This window comes from Gossypium raimondii, chromosome 6, assembly GCF_025698545.1.
Source record: "Gossypium raimondii isolate GPD5lz chromosome 6, ASM2569854v1, whole genome shotgun sequence".
Taxonomy (NCBI): Eukaryota; Viridiplantae; Streptophyta; class Magnoliopsida; order Malvales; family Malvaceae; genus Gossypium; species Gossypium raimondii.
The window spans coordinates 34,946,964-34,962,837 of record NC_068570.1 but is presented as its reverse complement, the minus strand read 5'-3'; the positions used below and the strand labels follow the sequence as shown (position 1 = coordinate 34,962,837).

At 34.4% G+C, this 15,874-nt stretch overlaps 1 protein-coding gene across 1 annotated transcript; it reads left to right on the top strand.

The window, feature by feature from the left end:
* Positions 1-3,078: 3,078 nt before the first annotated feature.
* Positions 3,079-15,652, top strand: LOC105773006 (methionine S-methyltransferase). The gene is made up of 12 exons (XM_012594561.2): positions 3,079-3,567; positions 3,798-3,991; positions 4,096-4,302; positions 4,398-4,493; positions 5,756-5,944; positions 6,014-6,202; positions 6,300-6,536; positions 7,753-7,887; positions 11,969-12,286; positions 12,448-12,627; positions 13,580-14,542; positions 15,135-15,652. Exons 1-12 carry the CDS (start codon positions 3,354-3,356, stop codon positions 15,456-15,458), a joined length of 3,246 nt encoding a protein of 1,081 aa, XP_012450015.1. The 5' UTR covers positions 3,079-3,353; the 3' UTR covers positions 15,459-15,652.
* The last annotated feature ends 222 nt before the right edge of the window (positions 15,653-15,874 follow it).

Below are 15,874 nucleotides of genomic sequence, written 5' to 3'. Positions count from 1 at the left end.
AATTAATTTAATTAAATTGATTAAATTATAAAGTGTATGGTCAAAAGTTAATGAAACACATATAATTGGACCCACTACATGAGAAGCCCAAATTAGCCTTTATGAAGCATAAGGGGCGGCAACCCTAGTAGTAAATACAAGGGTGTGCCACCCCCCACTCTAGTTGGAGTAGGATTATATTTTCTATTTTAATAATATTATTTATTAAGGGCTTGTTCAACCATATTTTTTGTACTTTCCTCTATAAATAGAGAGCACAGTTGACCTAAGAACACACTTAATACATTATTGATATATCATTATTCTACTAGAAAGTAGTGATAATTTATTTACTAAGAATAAATTCTATTTTTTGGAATTACGAGTTTTATCGGTTTATAGAGAGAGATCTTACTTTCCTACTGAAAGTAAGTTAATCATTTCTTTTATGCGTTTTTTGTTCGTGTTGCTTAAGCTCACACTTGACGCGATTCATGGTTTAAGGATAGTAGAGTAATTCGTTTGGTTGAAAGCTAAGATCAACTTGAGTCCAACTCACACAAAGCACAAGTATAATTCTAGTTTAGGGTTATTACTATAAATATCACAAAAGGGCTTGATTTTTAAGATTATTTTTAGACTTCAGCTGTACCAATAATAATTTTTTTAACCGATTTCTCCAATAATTTTTTTTATAATTGAAAATTGTACATTTTCCTAGAAAAATAATTTCTTCTTTAAAATAAATTTTCACTATTTTTGACATAATAACGACGTATAAGAAGTTGTGTAAATTGTTTAATTGGTAGTTCCTATTTACAGAGAAAAAGTACAAGAGTTTTGTTTGAATAAGACTTGATTAAATAATAATATTTTAATAGAAAATACATCTTCTACTCCAAGTAGAAGTGTTAGAGGTTGTGACACCCTTCTATAATATACTAGTGTTGCCGCCCCTTGTATATTATAAGGTCATGTTGGGCCTTTCTTGTATTTGGTTCAATTATATGTGTTTCCTGAATTTTTACCAACACTTATAATTTATATAACCCAATATTTATTTTTTATTACCCAAAATATAGAAAACACATTCACTGTGGATAGTGATACATGGAATCTATTTCTCTTACTTCATTATTTTCATTCATTTCATATATTTTTTGTTCCCCTAAGTATCCATTGGAGCAAACCCGACGACTAATCCTCCTCGTTTAATAGGCCCATTGAGGGGATAAACAGTAGCCACAAGTTTTAAAGCTGCTCCATACCTAATGCGATGATCGAACCCTCGACCCCATTAAATAAGGTAGGGGAGACCCTTGCCATCTCACCTAACCCCCATAGTTATTCACTTCATATTATTGGTTCTACCTGCAATTCATTTCTGGTTATCTTGAGCTAGCGAAAGGACCGATTGAACATATATAATTAGGGCTAAAATAATTTGTAATTAAGTTCCACATTTACGCCTATTTCTTACAGCATTATTTAGTCACGAAGTCGTCCCACTAAAATGTCGTGACTGAGCCCTCCCTTATTATTTACAATTAGAATAGCTACTCAATAGGTACTCGTCCAATGACCTTGTCATAAGTGTGTTACCTTCATATGATATCCTTAGTCTCTTTTGAGATAAATCTGTTCTCTCAATATGATCCTATTTTATCTCATGGTAATTATTACATCTTCCTTAATGACAAGTCAATTACTATCAAATAGTAATAAAGTAATTTATCACAAAGGCAAATGACCCGTGGCCATGTCTACTTTTCATCTATCATGTAATGCCGATGAGAGAATATCATTTATCGTTTATTGGGCTATGAATTCCACAGTCGTGGAATGATGCTACATACTACAAAAGTCGTATACACAACGTACTAACTTTCGGTTCCTTATATATTTGAACTCAGGTTTTTATTTACATCAAAGTGTATGAGTCAATCATATATGGTCCATCATCCATTTAGAATTAAGGTATGTCTCACTATGAACTTCACAAGTGAATGAATCCATAAACAAATTTAGGATCTATTCTATTTGGGTCCTATTTCATGTACTATCAATCTAATTGATCACATCTATGTTTCTATCTTTTGGGAGTCATCCACTTCGATACTTAAGACAATGCATCTCTCCAATTGGACTTGATAGACGACATATTAGTCTTTTAATCGGTTTGTTCATTTCTAATTAAACTAACTATATGTTTACTACTAATAAGTTGTATTTTCGCATTATGATCTAACCATGTAATACTTCTTAGTATTAGTTAAACGATAGATAATCATTGAGTCAATATTTATTTTCATTTTGCTTTGTGTGCAAAAAACTATTAAGGACAATATACAAAATATAATAATAAAATTGATAGATATTTTATTAAACCAACTTGTTTGAAAAATACAAGTACATATAAACAAAAATACTACACTAAGGGCACTAGATCCCAATATGAATCCAATTGTCCCAAGACAACATACTACGAAGTTAGAGGTTCAAAATAAGGGCGGCGTGTCTCGAGACATGGCTTCCCTGTCTCGAGACACAATCCTCCCATTTGATAATTTGAGTTGGGATTCATATCTTGACTCCGTGTTTGACCTTGTATATAACTTTAGATCAATTTGAGTGAGCCCATTTGATCTTATTGTGAATGAGCATTTCATTCATATCATTTGAAATTTAAGATACATGTCATGTTTATTGATTTAATTATCAAGAAAATGAACAAAGTCGATTTGAGTTGCTTCGGCAATAAAATTTGACATTCCTCATTTGAATCTAGTGATAGAGTTGTCGTCGTCATTGGATTCCCTTTTTTTAAAGAGGTTTAAAATATTGATGACACCGCTATTGAAATCTTTATCTTTCAAATAAATAAAAATAAAAAGTATTTTATACTAATTATAGAAAGATCCCTAATTTTAGTAAAAGGTAAAAAAAATCACCCAAGTGGATTAAAGAAATTTTTATTGAGAGTCATTAATTCGATAAAAAAATTAAAATAAAATTAATTCTATTTTAAGGTGATGTAGAATATAATTTATCATTTGATGACCAGGAAAAGACATTAGTCTAATTTTCACACTCAGGACGTCCTGATAATCGCGTATTTCGTAGTTTCGAATAGGAGGATGATGGGATAAAATAGGATACGAACTAAAAAATCCCAAAGTTCTTCATTTCTTTCGTTTTATTTTTCGTGTTTTTACTAATGCTACTATTCACTATTATATATTTGTTATCTGTCAGCTGATATTGCCACACACACACCAAAAAAAAAAAAAAGAGTAGAAAATAATTTTTGGCCTCTGGTTTGGGAAACCGAAAAAGGAGGAAAACATAGAGAGTGTGTCTGCGCGCGGGGGGCAATGACTCTGGAGGAATTTTTGAAGCAGTGCGAGCAGTCAGGTGATGGTGCTTACGCTGCCCTCAAATCGCTTCTGGAGAAGCTTGAGGATCCCAAGACCCGCACTGAAGCCCGGGTCTTCCTTTCGGATCTTCAATCCCGGGTCGGTTCCTCCGATGATTGCTTCCACAAATACCATTTCCGGATACAGGACATTTACTTGGATCGGTCTGAAGGTAAGAATGTATAATTCAAGCAATATAATCTAGCGATTGTAGCCTTTGGTTGGATTCTTTTTCTTTTTTCGTTGCCTACAGGCCCACACATACACTGTACGGACACTAAATCCCACTGTATTCAGCAGTGGTTTCTGCTCCATCTGTTTTACTTATGATTAACTTTCTTATAAATAGCCTGTGATATGCTTGTCGTGCTTCATAGTTAACATATTTTGCACTATGTTCAGGCTATCAGGGAAGGAAGAAACTGACAATGATGGTGATCCCTAGCATTTTTATGCCAGAAGACTGGTCGTTTACCTTTTATGAAGGACTCAATAGACACCCAGATTCCATTTTCAAGGAAATGACAGTTGCTGAGCTTGGCTGTGGAAATGGATGGATAACTATAGCCATTGCTGAGAAATGGTTGCCTGCTAAGGTGTTTTTTTCTTTTTGTACCCTATCATTTTCCTTATGCATGGACAATTTAGGTATTCAACCCGATTTATGAATCTTTTTATATGCCTGAATTAAACTCTGCAGGTTTATGGCCTCGATATAAATCCAAGAGCAGTGAAGGTTTCTTGCATAAACTTATACATGAATGCTTTTGATGAGAAAGGCCAACCGATATATGATGCAGAAAAGAAAACTTTACTGGATAGGGTGGAGTTTCATGAATCTGATCTGCTATCTTATTGTAGGGAACATGATATTAAACTTGAACGAATTGTTGGATGCATACCTCAGGTATTGTCACAGTTGTCAACTTATATGGTTTAATATAGTACATAATGAAGTTACATGAAACCCCAGTCCCACATTACTTTAATTTTTTTTTCCAGATTCTTAATCCAAATCCAGAGGCCATGTCCAAAATGATCACGGAAAATGCAAGCGAGGAATTTCTACACTCTTTGAGTAATTATTGTGCACTTCAGGTTGGATGACACCTTATTGGTTCCACACTAATTAATGTTTAGTGGGTTAGAATATTAATAATGTGCTACAAGCCCAGATATCTAACTAAATGCTAATGGATAGTTGTGGTTATGATTAAGGTTCCTCTGGACTGTAAACTTTACTTATAACCAAGACATGTTGTCTGGTGCTCTTCCAAAGAAATTTAGGGGTATTCCCTGCTCTTGTTGATTATAAGAGTTGGAATAATGTGCTGACTTATTGTATGGTACCTTTGATCTAGAAATCTCCAGTGATTGGTTCCTGTCAATTCAGCTTGTAAGCTTATCAAGATAGTTGAACATCAGAAATTCATATTAGCAGCTTAAACTTATAATTCATCTAGTACGGATTTAAGTTAATGTTATTGGCAAATGCTTGGAATTTTGGCTGGATGTTTGTAGTGTCGTTGCATTTAATTATTTCTGTTTGATCAATTTTCATCTGGAAATCTATTAAATTAGTTAAATGTCTAGTAGACCCCTTTTAGTACGCTTAATAGGATTGTTTTAGGTCTTAGGTGGAATAACCAGGAGAATGATCTCCAAAGCTTATTGGTTTGAAAGAAGAGTAAAAGCAATGATAGGGACATGAGTCTAAGGCTGAAGGCCTTTCTCTAGGTTTTTCCTTTTAAACTTATTTGCTCTTTGGCTTTCTGTGATTCATTATTTTTTTGCATTTTTGGTATGGCCCTGTATCCATGAATGCAATTTCAGTGGTTCTTGTAATGTTCGTAGACCGTTATTTTGGAAAAAAAAACCTTTACATCCATGAATAGATATCACATGCTCAATTATGCTTATAATGAATAAACTATAGTAATTAGTCAGAGTAGATATTAGTGTATTCATTCTTGTATCGTCTCATTGGTAGATGGAAAGAACAATGTTTTGGGGGTTTCTATTTCTTCTATTATTATATATCTAGAGTTCTTTCAAGATCAACTTGGCTTAACTCTGGAAATGTAGGCATATAACAATTTATCGGGACACAAAATTTTAGAGCTTTTTCTGTCAAGAAAAAAAATTGCGCACTTTGAACTCTATCTTGTATCTTATCAACTTCATGGACTCATGTTATCATTAATGCATGTTCTAACTTCTTTCAATCATTGGATCATTCCTTTATTAATTATGCTAATGCAATAATATCTCTCACATCGGTAAATATATTTCCAAGTTATTCTAACAAAAAGAATAAGAAAAAAATCAACTTAATAATTTCATTCATTTTTCCTTTCTAGGGTTTTCTTGAGGATCAATTTGGCTTAGGTCTGATTGCCAGGGCAGTTGAGGAAGGAATTGCTGTCATTAAACCTACAGGTATTTTGATCTTCAATATGGGAGGCCGTCCTGGACAAGGAGTTTGTAGACGCCTGTTTGAAAGACGGGGTTTCCGTGTCACCAGGCTTTGGCAAACCAAAGTTCTTCAGGCATGTAAATCCCTTTTCACTTGTAACTATTTTTTCATCCAAATATAGTAAGCTGAGATCTTGTTACAGGCTGGGGACACTGATATTTCAGCCTTGGTTGAAATTGAGAAGAATAGTCCACACCGTTTTGAGTTCTTTATGGGGCTTTCTGGAGATCAACCTATTTGTGCTCGCACAGCATGGGCCTATGGAAAGACTGGTGGCCGTATCTCTCATGGATTATCGGTTTACAGCTGTCAACTTCGTCAACCAAACCAGGTGGCAGTCTATCAAGATTTTGGCTTTTAGAAAGTGGATGTTTCTTTTCTCTGATCGGAGAAAAATAAAATGGCTGATTATTCTTTTAAACTGATAGGTCAAGGTAATATTTGAATTTCTTAGAAGTGGCTTCCAAGAGATCAGTAGCTCTTTAGATTTATCTTTTGAAGATGATTTAGTTGCGGATGAGAAGATTCCATTCCTAGCCTATCTTTCCAGTGTTTTGAAAGAGAATTCCTGCTTCCCATATGAGCCACCAGCTGGATGCAAAAGATTTCGTAATCTAATTGCTGGCTTTATGAAAACTTACCACCATATTCCACTTACTTCTGATGTAAGAATACGTACTTGACTCTTTAATTCTTTCCCCTTATTTTCTTTTTTCTGATCGACCTTATCAGTGATTTTTCCTGTGCCTATATATTAGTTATTTGCTCAAGTTTTGTTTTCTCTTCTGCAAACCAAAATTTTTGTCATTTCCTTTTTAATATTATCATGTGTTAAGGCAAATTAATTAAAGGAGAAAAGGCTGTGGTATTATTATAGAAAAATGTTGAAAACCCTGTCCAGTGTTTAAATCCTTTTAGATATCATATTAGGATGGTAATCAGTCATGTAACTGTCTATTAAAAGGAAATTCTATATAAATTATATCTGTTTAATACATTATTTTACGCTTTTCTAGTTATTTTCTATGTCTTTTTAAAAGGAGAAAATAATTGATGATGACATACTTTTGTTACTAGTACAACTCTCTCTTTAGGAACTTGATTGATACCTTTATATTTTCAAGTGGTACAAGACTAAAAGGCTTTAATAAGGCAGTGAATGTAATTAATTATTCCCAGGAAGTAAAATAGGTTCATTACTAAAAACATACCTTTTGTCATGGATAAATTGTATTGATCTATATACAACTATAGGTTATCATGTGTTTTTTTTCCTTTCATGGTATACTTTTACATTATATAACAACAATTAACTTAGGGTCATCCACTTGAGTTTATTCAATGGTTTATTCAGTATCCTTAGTCATATTCTGCTGTCTGATATAAGCAAAACCTTTTAAGGCTATTCTTACAATGAATGATTGGGCAAAACCATTTAAGGCTATCCTATGATTATTTCTGGTCTTAGCTTTGTGATGCTTGATCAATAAAATGGCATTGAAGATGATCTTATGGCTTTCCCTTTCTTCCTGCTACCAATTGTGGTTAATAGCTTTGTGGTTTCCTGCATTTTTATATTGAACTCCAAAAACTATCAGAATTTGAATGTCAACAGGTGAAGTGGATTGAAAGTTCTTTTGTAATCCTTGATGTAAGAGTTTTTTATAGTACAATGTATGATTTTGATGCAAAAATTTAAAATCTTTGAACATTGTAAGATACTTCATACAGCTGCAATCCTTGTTTTCTTTTCTTAATTTAAAAGGAGTCTGCATCTCAATACTATGTTTTTGTTAAAGTAGTGCATGACCAAATGCTGATTTAGCATCTCTTGGAACCTTATCATCTGTTCTTCTGACATCATTTTCTTTAATATGCAAGAAAGTTGTTGTCTTTCCTTCAAGGACTGTGGCAATTGAGAATGCCCTTCGGCTGTTTTCCCCCCATCTTGCAATTGTTGATGAGCATTTGACTCGGAACTTACCCAGGGAATGGTTAACATCTTTGGCAATTGAGGTATGGCATATCTTGAATTAGGTGTGTAAATGACGCAAGCTAGTTGCTACCTTACTTAGGTATTCAAACTCAATTTGCACTGAACTGGGGTAAAATATCAGAGCGCGGGGGAGGGGGGGGGGGTGGGGGTTGCGAGGAAGCATAGTAGTTTGTACCATTCCTATATCACATAGTTTAGGTGTTTTGTTTCAGTCAAAATTTTGGTATGCTTCAGTCCATTTCGGCCAATATGGCTTGTACCGTTGCATATCTACCTTACCATTTGCTACAAAATTTTAATGTTTTTTATGTTAAACTATATTTTATAAATTTTAGAAGTTCAGGCAAAAAAGAAACTACAATTGAACCCTATATATATATATATATATTAAATAATATCCACATGAATAAATAAACCACCAGCCAAGTCTTCTAGGAGCTACCACCCAGACTCATTGGTTTGCGCAAACCGCATACAAAAACCAATCACAAATAAAAAATATATAAAAGAAAATTAAGGTCAAACTTTTTTGTGAAGCAAATTTCCAAATCCCTTGAACAAATATTTTTTTAAATATTTTAAAAAAATATTAAGAAAAAAATAAATCCTAAATTTATAAACTCAAAAAGAAAAAAGTAGTTTAAAAAAACTTAAAGTTAAGAAGCCCCAACAACAAAGTGGTATTGTGTCAATAGTGGATTGGTAGTTGGTTCACAGCTAGCTAAAAGGTTGTTGAAGAAGTTAAAGCAAATTTTTGAAGCAAGTGGCGTTAGTAAACTTTTGCAATTGTCTAAGAATGTTGAGAGGAAAAGATAATTCAATTTCTATTGATTTTGTGAGGTATATATACACATGTTATAGGATTTATAAAAGGAAATAAATCAATGTAAATGATCTAATTAATCCCTAATAATCAGCTAACAAATTGATTCTGTCTGTAGCACTCCCATCAAGCTGGAGCATAGATTGATCAGGCTCAGCTTGTTCCATAAATAATGAACTCAATTTCCATTCAGTGCTTTTGTGAACAAATCAAGGAGGTGTTGTATAGAGCGTAACTCTTACTTTCTTCTTGTTCAAGATAAGAGTATGCTTGCTCAAGAGAAGGAAACAGGGTTTTTCTAAAGACTTGAACCCTGATCTGATTATACTCAATGTTGCCAGAAAACCATAAACTCACTTATGAAACATTACTGCATCTCCAATACAATTTGCTTGAAAGTCTTGACAATAATTTAGCTCCTACCATAAGTTTCTTAGTTCAGAAAAATATTGAAAAATTGTCATCTCACAATGCTTAGTACTGTGAACCTTACTTCAGATTTCAAAAATTTTAGCATTATTCCCAATATGTAAGCAGGTGAGAGCAGCTGCTTTCATATTTTTGATGCAGTGTTGAGCAACAAGTATGTTCTAGAAATCTAGGGTTGCATGGAATTGATGATCAAGACTGTGCAAGATAGTTGTTCCCATCAAATTTTATGGCACTAATTTGAAATGAAGGATTGTTAGAGATGGTAGCAATAAGTATCCTCTTGTCATTTTATGAATGCAAGAGAAGAAAGAAGAAGCGAAACACAAGCAGGAAAAAATGGAAATTCCTGTAGGAAAAGATATGCTGGTAATAGCCAAAAAGAATCCCAAAGCAGTAGCTTAAATTACCCAACAGTAGCTTAATACCCAGATGTCTAACCTGCCCCAAATGACATCGAGATCATAGGAGGTGGACTGTAAATATGCACCGAGCTTGACAGTGGCAATTGAAAGAAGGAACTCCAACAGAGTGGATGTTACGCACCAGCACATTAGGTAGAATCTAGAAGCTAACAGAGGTGCATAAGGGCTCACGTGCAGGTTTGGTGGTCATGAAATCTGGGGTTTTGCTGGCGATGGGGTTCCAAATCCTTTGGTAGGGGTAGTGAGAAAAAACGGTGAGCCTAAGGGGTTAAGTACTAAAAATTTTAATCCAGGGTTTTGGGATTTCGAAAATTTTGAGAGAAATTCTTCCCAAATCTGGAAATTTTGCTTTGATGCCATGTTAAAATCAGAGAATAGTATCGAAGAGAAGAGTGGGAGAAGAATTTCTATATATTGTTGATTTGTTCAATGAGAAAAAATATATAGGTATTTATATAATCAAAATAGGAGGAAAAAAGAAAATTAAATCCCTAAACATAAGCTAATTGAATAAATTGAATCGCTAGTAATTAGCTATATACAGTAATTATCTGCTGTCAAATTAGTCAACACCTCAAATTAGAGTAAATAGAACCTCAAGATGTGGCCTATTAGCAGGACGTACATCTTCCCCAAGAATAGCCTAGATTCAAAACACAATTGTACCAAAAAAAAATAGAGTAAATAAAAATTAAGCTTTTTTAAGGGAAAGGAAGGGATTCTCAATTTCCCTTTATTTTCTTTTGCTTAATATAAAGGTCTATCCGAACTCTCTTACTTTCCTTCTTTTTCTCTCTTAATCTAATCCAAACATATGGTTAAGAGTCTGAAAATTTCTGAGGTGTTCTCCTTGATGGAATAGCTTTGGTTCTTGACATCCCACATTTCCTTTGTCATTTTGTAATACATGATGTTTACCCCATTTCATTATTCACGGAATTGATTAACCAAGACCTGAACTTATTGTTTTCTGTTTTCCATTTTTTGAACTCTGGATCTTTCTCATTTGGCTGGTGTTGCATTACCAGTGAGATAGTCTTCTTTTCCTTCTATGAACATCATCATGGAATATGACCATTGGACAAAATTCTGTCCGTTAAATTTGTGACATGTCATTTGCTGAAATGGTGCTTCAAACCAATTGCTTGACTTGGATTAATAGTTCATGATGAAGCAGAGGTAACCTCAGAAGCTGAGGTTTATATTTTGCAGGCCATTCCGAATTTTGGCTTTACATTTTGCTCAGGAAAGATCAAGGTTCAGAGAGAGGCTTTGGTACCATGAAAATGGATTTGAAAGAAATAATCTGAAATGCTATTCATTGTGGCAGAATTTCATTTAAATAGGCCCAACCTCCAAGGTTGGCTCATTGGTCGAATTCTCCCTATTACTATGACAGATTTGTGACTACAACCAAATATGCCTTTTATTAGAAAAATAACAATAAATGGAATCCTAAACAATAGAAACAACCTGAGAAGGAATCTTTGAATATTTCAAATTAATTCAAATCCTCCTAACTGATTTATTTTGACTGAATCGAATCAAATCAAATCAATTCAATTCAATTCAATTTGATCTGATTGGCAACAGACTGGTGGTACTGGAAAGAATCTTATATCGCTTTGGTTTTTTTTGCTTCTTTAGAATTAATTATAATTCTCGAGAATGTATGTAGAAGTAGAACAAATATGTGGCTCCCTCACTTCAAAGTTGTACACCTTAATGTTTTACTAGTATGTTTCCAAACAATGTCCACTACCACAATGAAATTCTCTTCCTTGAAGTACTAACTTTAGGTAAGTTAAAATTTTTAATGTAAGCAACGGAATCTGAAAAGTGGACATTCACTTTGAAATAGAGTGAGTACAAATTAGAGGGGAAACCAGAGGTAACCAGAATCGATTAGGGAGAAACATAGGAAATAGGGAGAGAAATGGAAGATTTAGGGGAGAAAACTAGAAAGAACAGATAGAGATAAAACATCAATATTTAGTCTCAAATATTCAGTATCCAAAATCTTCTTAAAACTGAAGCATTTTATGTTAAACAACTAAATCCTAATGCCTTGTTTGGTCACTAGTGTAATAACATGAGGAAAAACTTATTTATTATATATGTATTACAATAATTAGACATAAAATAAAGAATAGTGCACAAATTTAAACTTATATTAGAAAGATAGTAAAACTCTTGTAAAAAATGAGAAATAAGCGAAAATTTTTCCTTTCTCTTTTCTAAAAATAGGGCATAGGAGTAGCTAAATATTACCAAATGAATTAATTTATTGCTAACTCATATATTAAAACATCTGTAAAAAATAATAAACGTACCAAATGGTATAACAATGCAAGTCAACTCCCCATTGTATAGTAACTGATTCTTCATCAATATAGTTGCCGAGTTTATATATTTATGTTGCAGACTGCAGAAAATGGACTGTCAGATGATGTAGTTACTGTCATTGAAGCACCACGCCAGTCAGATTTAATGATAGAGCTTATAAAAAGGCTGAAGCCACAGGTTGTGGTCACTGGGATAGCTCATTTTGAGGCTGTTACTAGTTCAGCCTTTGTGCAACTATTAGATGCCACCGGAGAAATTGGGTCTCGCCTTTTCTTAGACATATCTGATCACTTCGAATTATCCAGCCTTCCAGGTACCATTGGGGTACTAAAATATCTATCAGGAACTCCTTTGCCATCACATGCAGCAATCGTTTGTGGCCTGGTAAAGAATCAGGTATATTTTAAGGAAAGTAGGTCAATCACAATGGGAATTTATATTTATGTGGTTAAATTCAGTAGCCATTGACTTGACTACCAGTTCCAATCTCTTCCATTTCTTTTCAGTTTGTTATTACTGAAAAATTCATTTTTTTTCTGACAAAATCCTCTTGACAGGTTTATTCAGATTTAGAAGTTGCCTTCGTAATTTCAGAAGAAGAGGCCATCTTGAAGGCCTTGTCAAAAACTGTTGAAATACTTGAAGGGAATACCTCATTGATTAGCCAGTACTATTATGGTTGTATTTTTCATGAGCTTCTATCTTTTCAACTTACAGACAGACATCCACATCTAGAGGTTTGTGAATTAATTCTTGAGTATATAGAATAGATACACCATGATTCCATTGAGAATGCATTCTATACTGGCAAAATTGTAGATAGATTTCAGATTGACAACAAAAGTTACTGGGACTCTTATCTCTTAACAGCAGGAAAAGGCAAGCACTAAAACATCTCGATCTGAAAGTGTTAGTTTTTTAATTGACAAACTTGAGAGCGAGCTCGGTTAGAGTTCTTTATAGTCATCTATGAAGCTTAACAAATGAGTTTGAATACTATTCCAGGCTCGGTAAAAAAACTGAGTTAAAAAATTGATAAGCTCTAGTTCAAAACAAACTGTATAAGCCATTCATGACAAGCTTGATAGTTTGTTTTGTCTGATGTCTTTTACAATTAGCACAATTCAATCCATTATTTATACCAATCAAAAGGATATATATGGTAGATTAAAACCGTCTGTATTTATATAAAAATATTATTTCAGAATAACTAATTATGTGCTGTTTAGCTTAGACTGAGAACTTGACGAGTGTTGTGTTTCACCTAGAGCTTGTATTTTGATTAGATTCTGGTTAACTCTGCTGTGTTGTGCTTGAAAAAAATTTATTAAGCTTAACTTGAGCTTGAATTGTTCAAGATCTTTTAGGTTAGCAGAGCTGAGCCTGACGAAGGAAGAATTCAGCTTGGCTTGCTCATAATAGCCCTGGATAAGGAGCCAGGGAAAAGTTTTGATTTGTGATTTCTAAACGGTTCTTTTATTGAACATTCATCAATGGTTTTATTGTTTATCATCCTGCCTGAAACCAAACCGGCAGTAGAGGAGAAGAGAACCAAAGGGATAGTATGACTTAAACACCCACTCACCCCTGCACCCTCACTATGGCATTATTACATAAATTTATAACCGTGCCTTGTTATTTCTGAATCTAATATTTCTCATTGGTGAAGCTTTTTCTACCTTCTTACAGAGGAGATCTGAAAAGTCCAAATCAGTTGAGGTGATTGGGTTTGCTACTTCTGCAATCTCTGTCCTTAGTAATGCTGAATTATCCATTTCTGATGATGGGTACCCCCTTGTACGTATGGATGTGGATCAGTGGTTCCTTCCGGTTCCTTCTCCGGTTAAGGCTGCTATCTTTGAAAGTTTTTCCCGGCAAAATATGTCTGAGTCTGAAATTGATGTTACTCCTTGTATAAAGCAGTTTGTTCAGACCGAATATGGGTTCCCAACTGATAGTGGCACAGAATTTATATTTTCAGACTGCTCACAAGCTCTTTTCAGTAAACTGGTCCTTTGCTGCATCCAAGAAGGGGGAACTATGTGCTTTCCTGCTGGCTCAAATGGAAATTATGTTTCTGTTGCCAAATTTTTGAAAGCGAACACTGTACATATCCCCACAAACTCTGAGCGAGGCTTTAAGCTGACAGAGGATATACTCATTAAAGTGCTTGAGACTATGAAAAAGCCATGGGTATATATTTCTGGTCCAACAATCAACCCAACTGGCTTGCTTTACAGCAACCAAGAGATGGAAAACATTTTAAGTGCATGTGCAAGATTTGGGGCAAGAGTGGTGATTGATACTTCATTCTCAGGACTGGAATTCGAATATGAAGGTTGGGGTGGCTGGAATCTGGGGAGCTGTTTGTCAAAAATATCTTCCTCTGGCAACCCCTCTTTTTGTGTTTCTCTGCTTGGAGGGCTGTCTCTGAAACTGCTTAGTGGAGCACTCAAATTTGCCTTTCTGGCTCTAAATGAACCAATTCTAATTGAAGCATTTCATAGCTTTCCTGGCTTAAGCAAACCTCATTGTACAGATAAATATACAATCAAGAAGTTGTTGTCTCTGAGAGAGCAGAAAGGAGGTTTGTTGGATGTTGCTATGGAACAAATAAGAATTTTGGAAAACAGAGCGAAGTGTTTAAAAGAGGTAACTTTCTCCCCATTACATCCTGAGGTATTTGCTCTCGTTTTTGTGATAGAGTACTAAGTATATTTGAATATATAAGGGATTGCGATATGATATTCTTGATTCTTTTCTAAATTAGTAAGAATCTTAAATAAATAGTGCATTCTTTTATGAACAAAAACAGGAATTCAGAATTTAGACAATATAGCCTGTGTATTTCCCTGTGCATATAGGCCATCAGAGTTGAACATTCCTTTACATTTTTTGTGATCTTGCCTTCTCTCTTGTTCTTATACTTTTCTAACATTTTTTTTTTTGGATAGAATATACATTTCCAACACTTTTGTATCTCAACATGGTGTGAAATATATAGTTATATACTTAAAGCAGGTGTGGATTTAAATCTTATCTTACCACTGCAAGAAACAAGGATTGAGCTAGAGCAATAACTAAACTGATTTTTCTAACAGCAAGTCCTAATCAAGTTTATCCTACCCTTTGGAATGTCTTATTTACTCTCCTTGAGTGGATTGTTTTGAATGCTAGTTTTGTAGGTTGTATTTTCTTCTCAACCTTAGCAGTTAACTTCTCTTTGCTACTATTCTTGTAATAGGTCCTTGAAAACTGTGGCTGGGATGTGCTTAGACCCTGTGCTGGTGTTTCCATGGTGGCAAAGCCCTCTTTCCTCGGAAAGGCTGTAAAGGTCAACCATTCACTTAAACATACAGGCAGTGGTGAACAAGATGCCACCTATGAAATTAAGCTAACTGATGCATCCTTGAGGGAAGCCGTTGCCAAGACAACGGGCTTGTGCATCAACAGTGGATCATGGACTGGAATTCCAGGCTATTGTCGCTTCACCATTGCCTTGGAAGAGAGTGAATTTGAGCAAGCATTGGCTTGCCTAGTCAAATTTAAAAGCATAGTCGATAACTGAATTATACTATCATTATCTAAGTCTTTGCTTTAACAACAAAAGCATATGTTTGGTTGGGCTTGTGCTTTACAAAGCTGTGGTTTCTTGCAGCAAGTCCTAATCAAGTTGATCACAAAAGCATATATTTGGTTGGGCTTGTGCTTTACATTCTTTAAGGATAAGATAATGGGACTCAGTTCTTGATTTTAATTTTATTTTTGTGTGAATGTCATATTATCTATCTATCTATCTATCTCTATATAAATCTCTAAAATACTCAAGCTTGTAGACCACCTTGACTACCCACTTTAGAACTCAGAAATGTCTCTCATATCGTCGCACAAACCCTTTGTGCAAGCTAGTGTGGCGCAAAATCAAGTGCAATTTAGCAAAGACTGAGTTACCAACCTAGTATTGCACATATCTGAGATTCAGTT

Excerpts from the sequence above, each read along its gene's own strand:
- LOC105773006 (XM_012594561.2), top strand. The coding sequence starts at position 3,354 with ATGACTCTGGAGGAATTTTTGAAGCAGTGCGAGCAGTCAGGTGATGGT. Across the intron at positions 3,992-4,095 it reads AGAAATGGTTGCCTGCTAAG|GTTTATGGCCTCGATATAAA; the intron begins GTGTTTTTTTCT and ends TAAACTCTGCAG. Across the intron at positions 4,494-5,755 it reads GTAATTATTGTGCACTTCAG|GGTTTTCTTGAGGATCAATT; the intron begins GTTGGATGACAC and ends TTTCCTTTCTAG.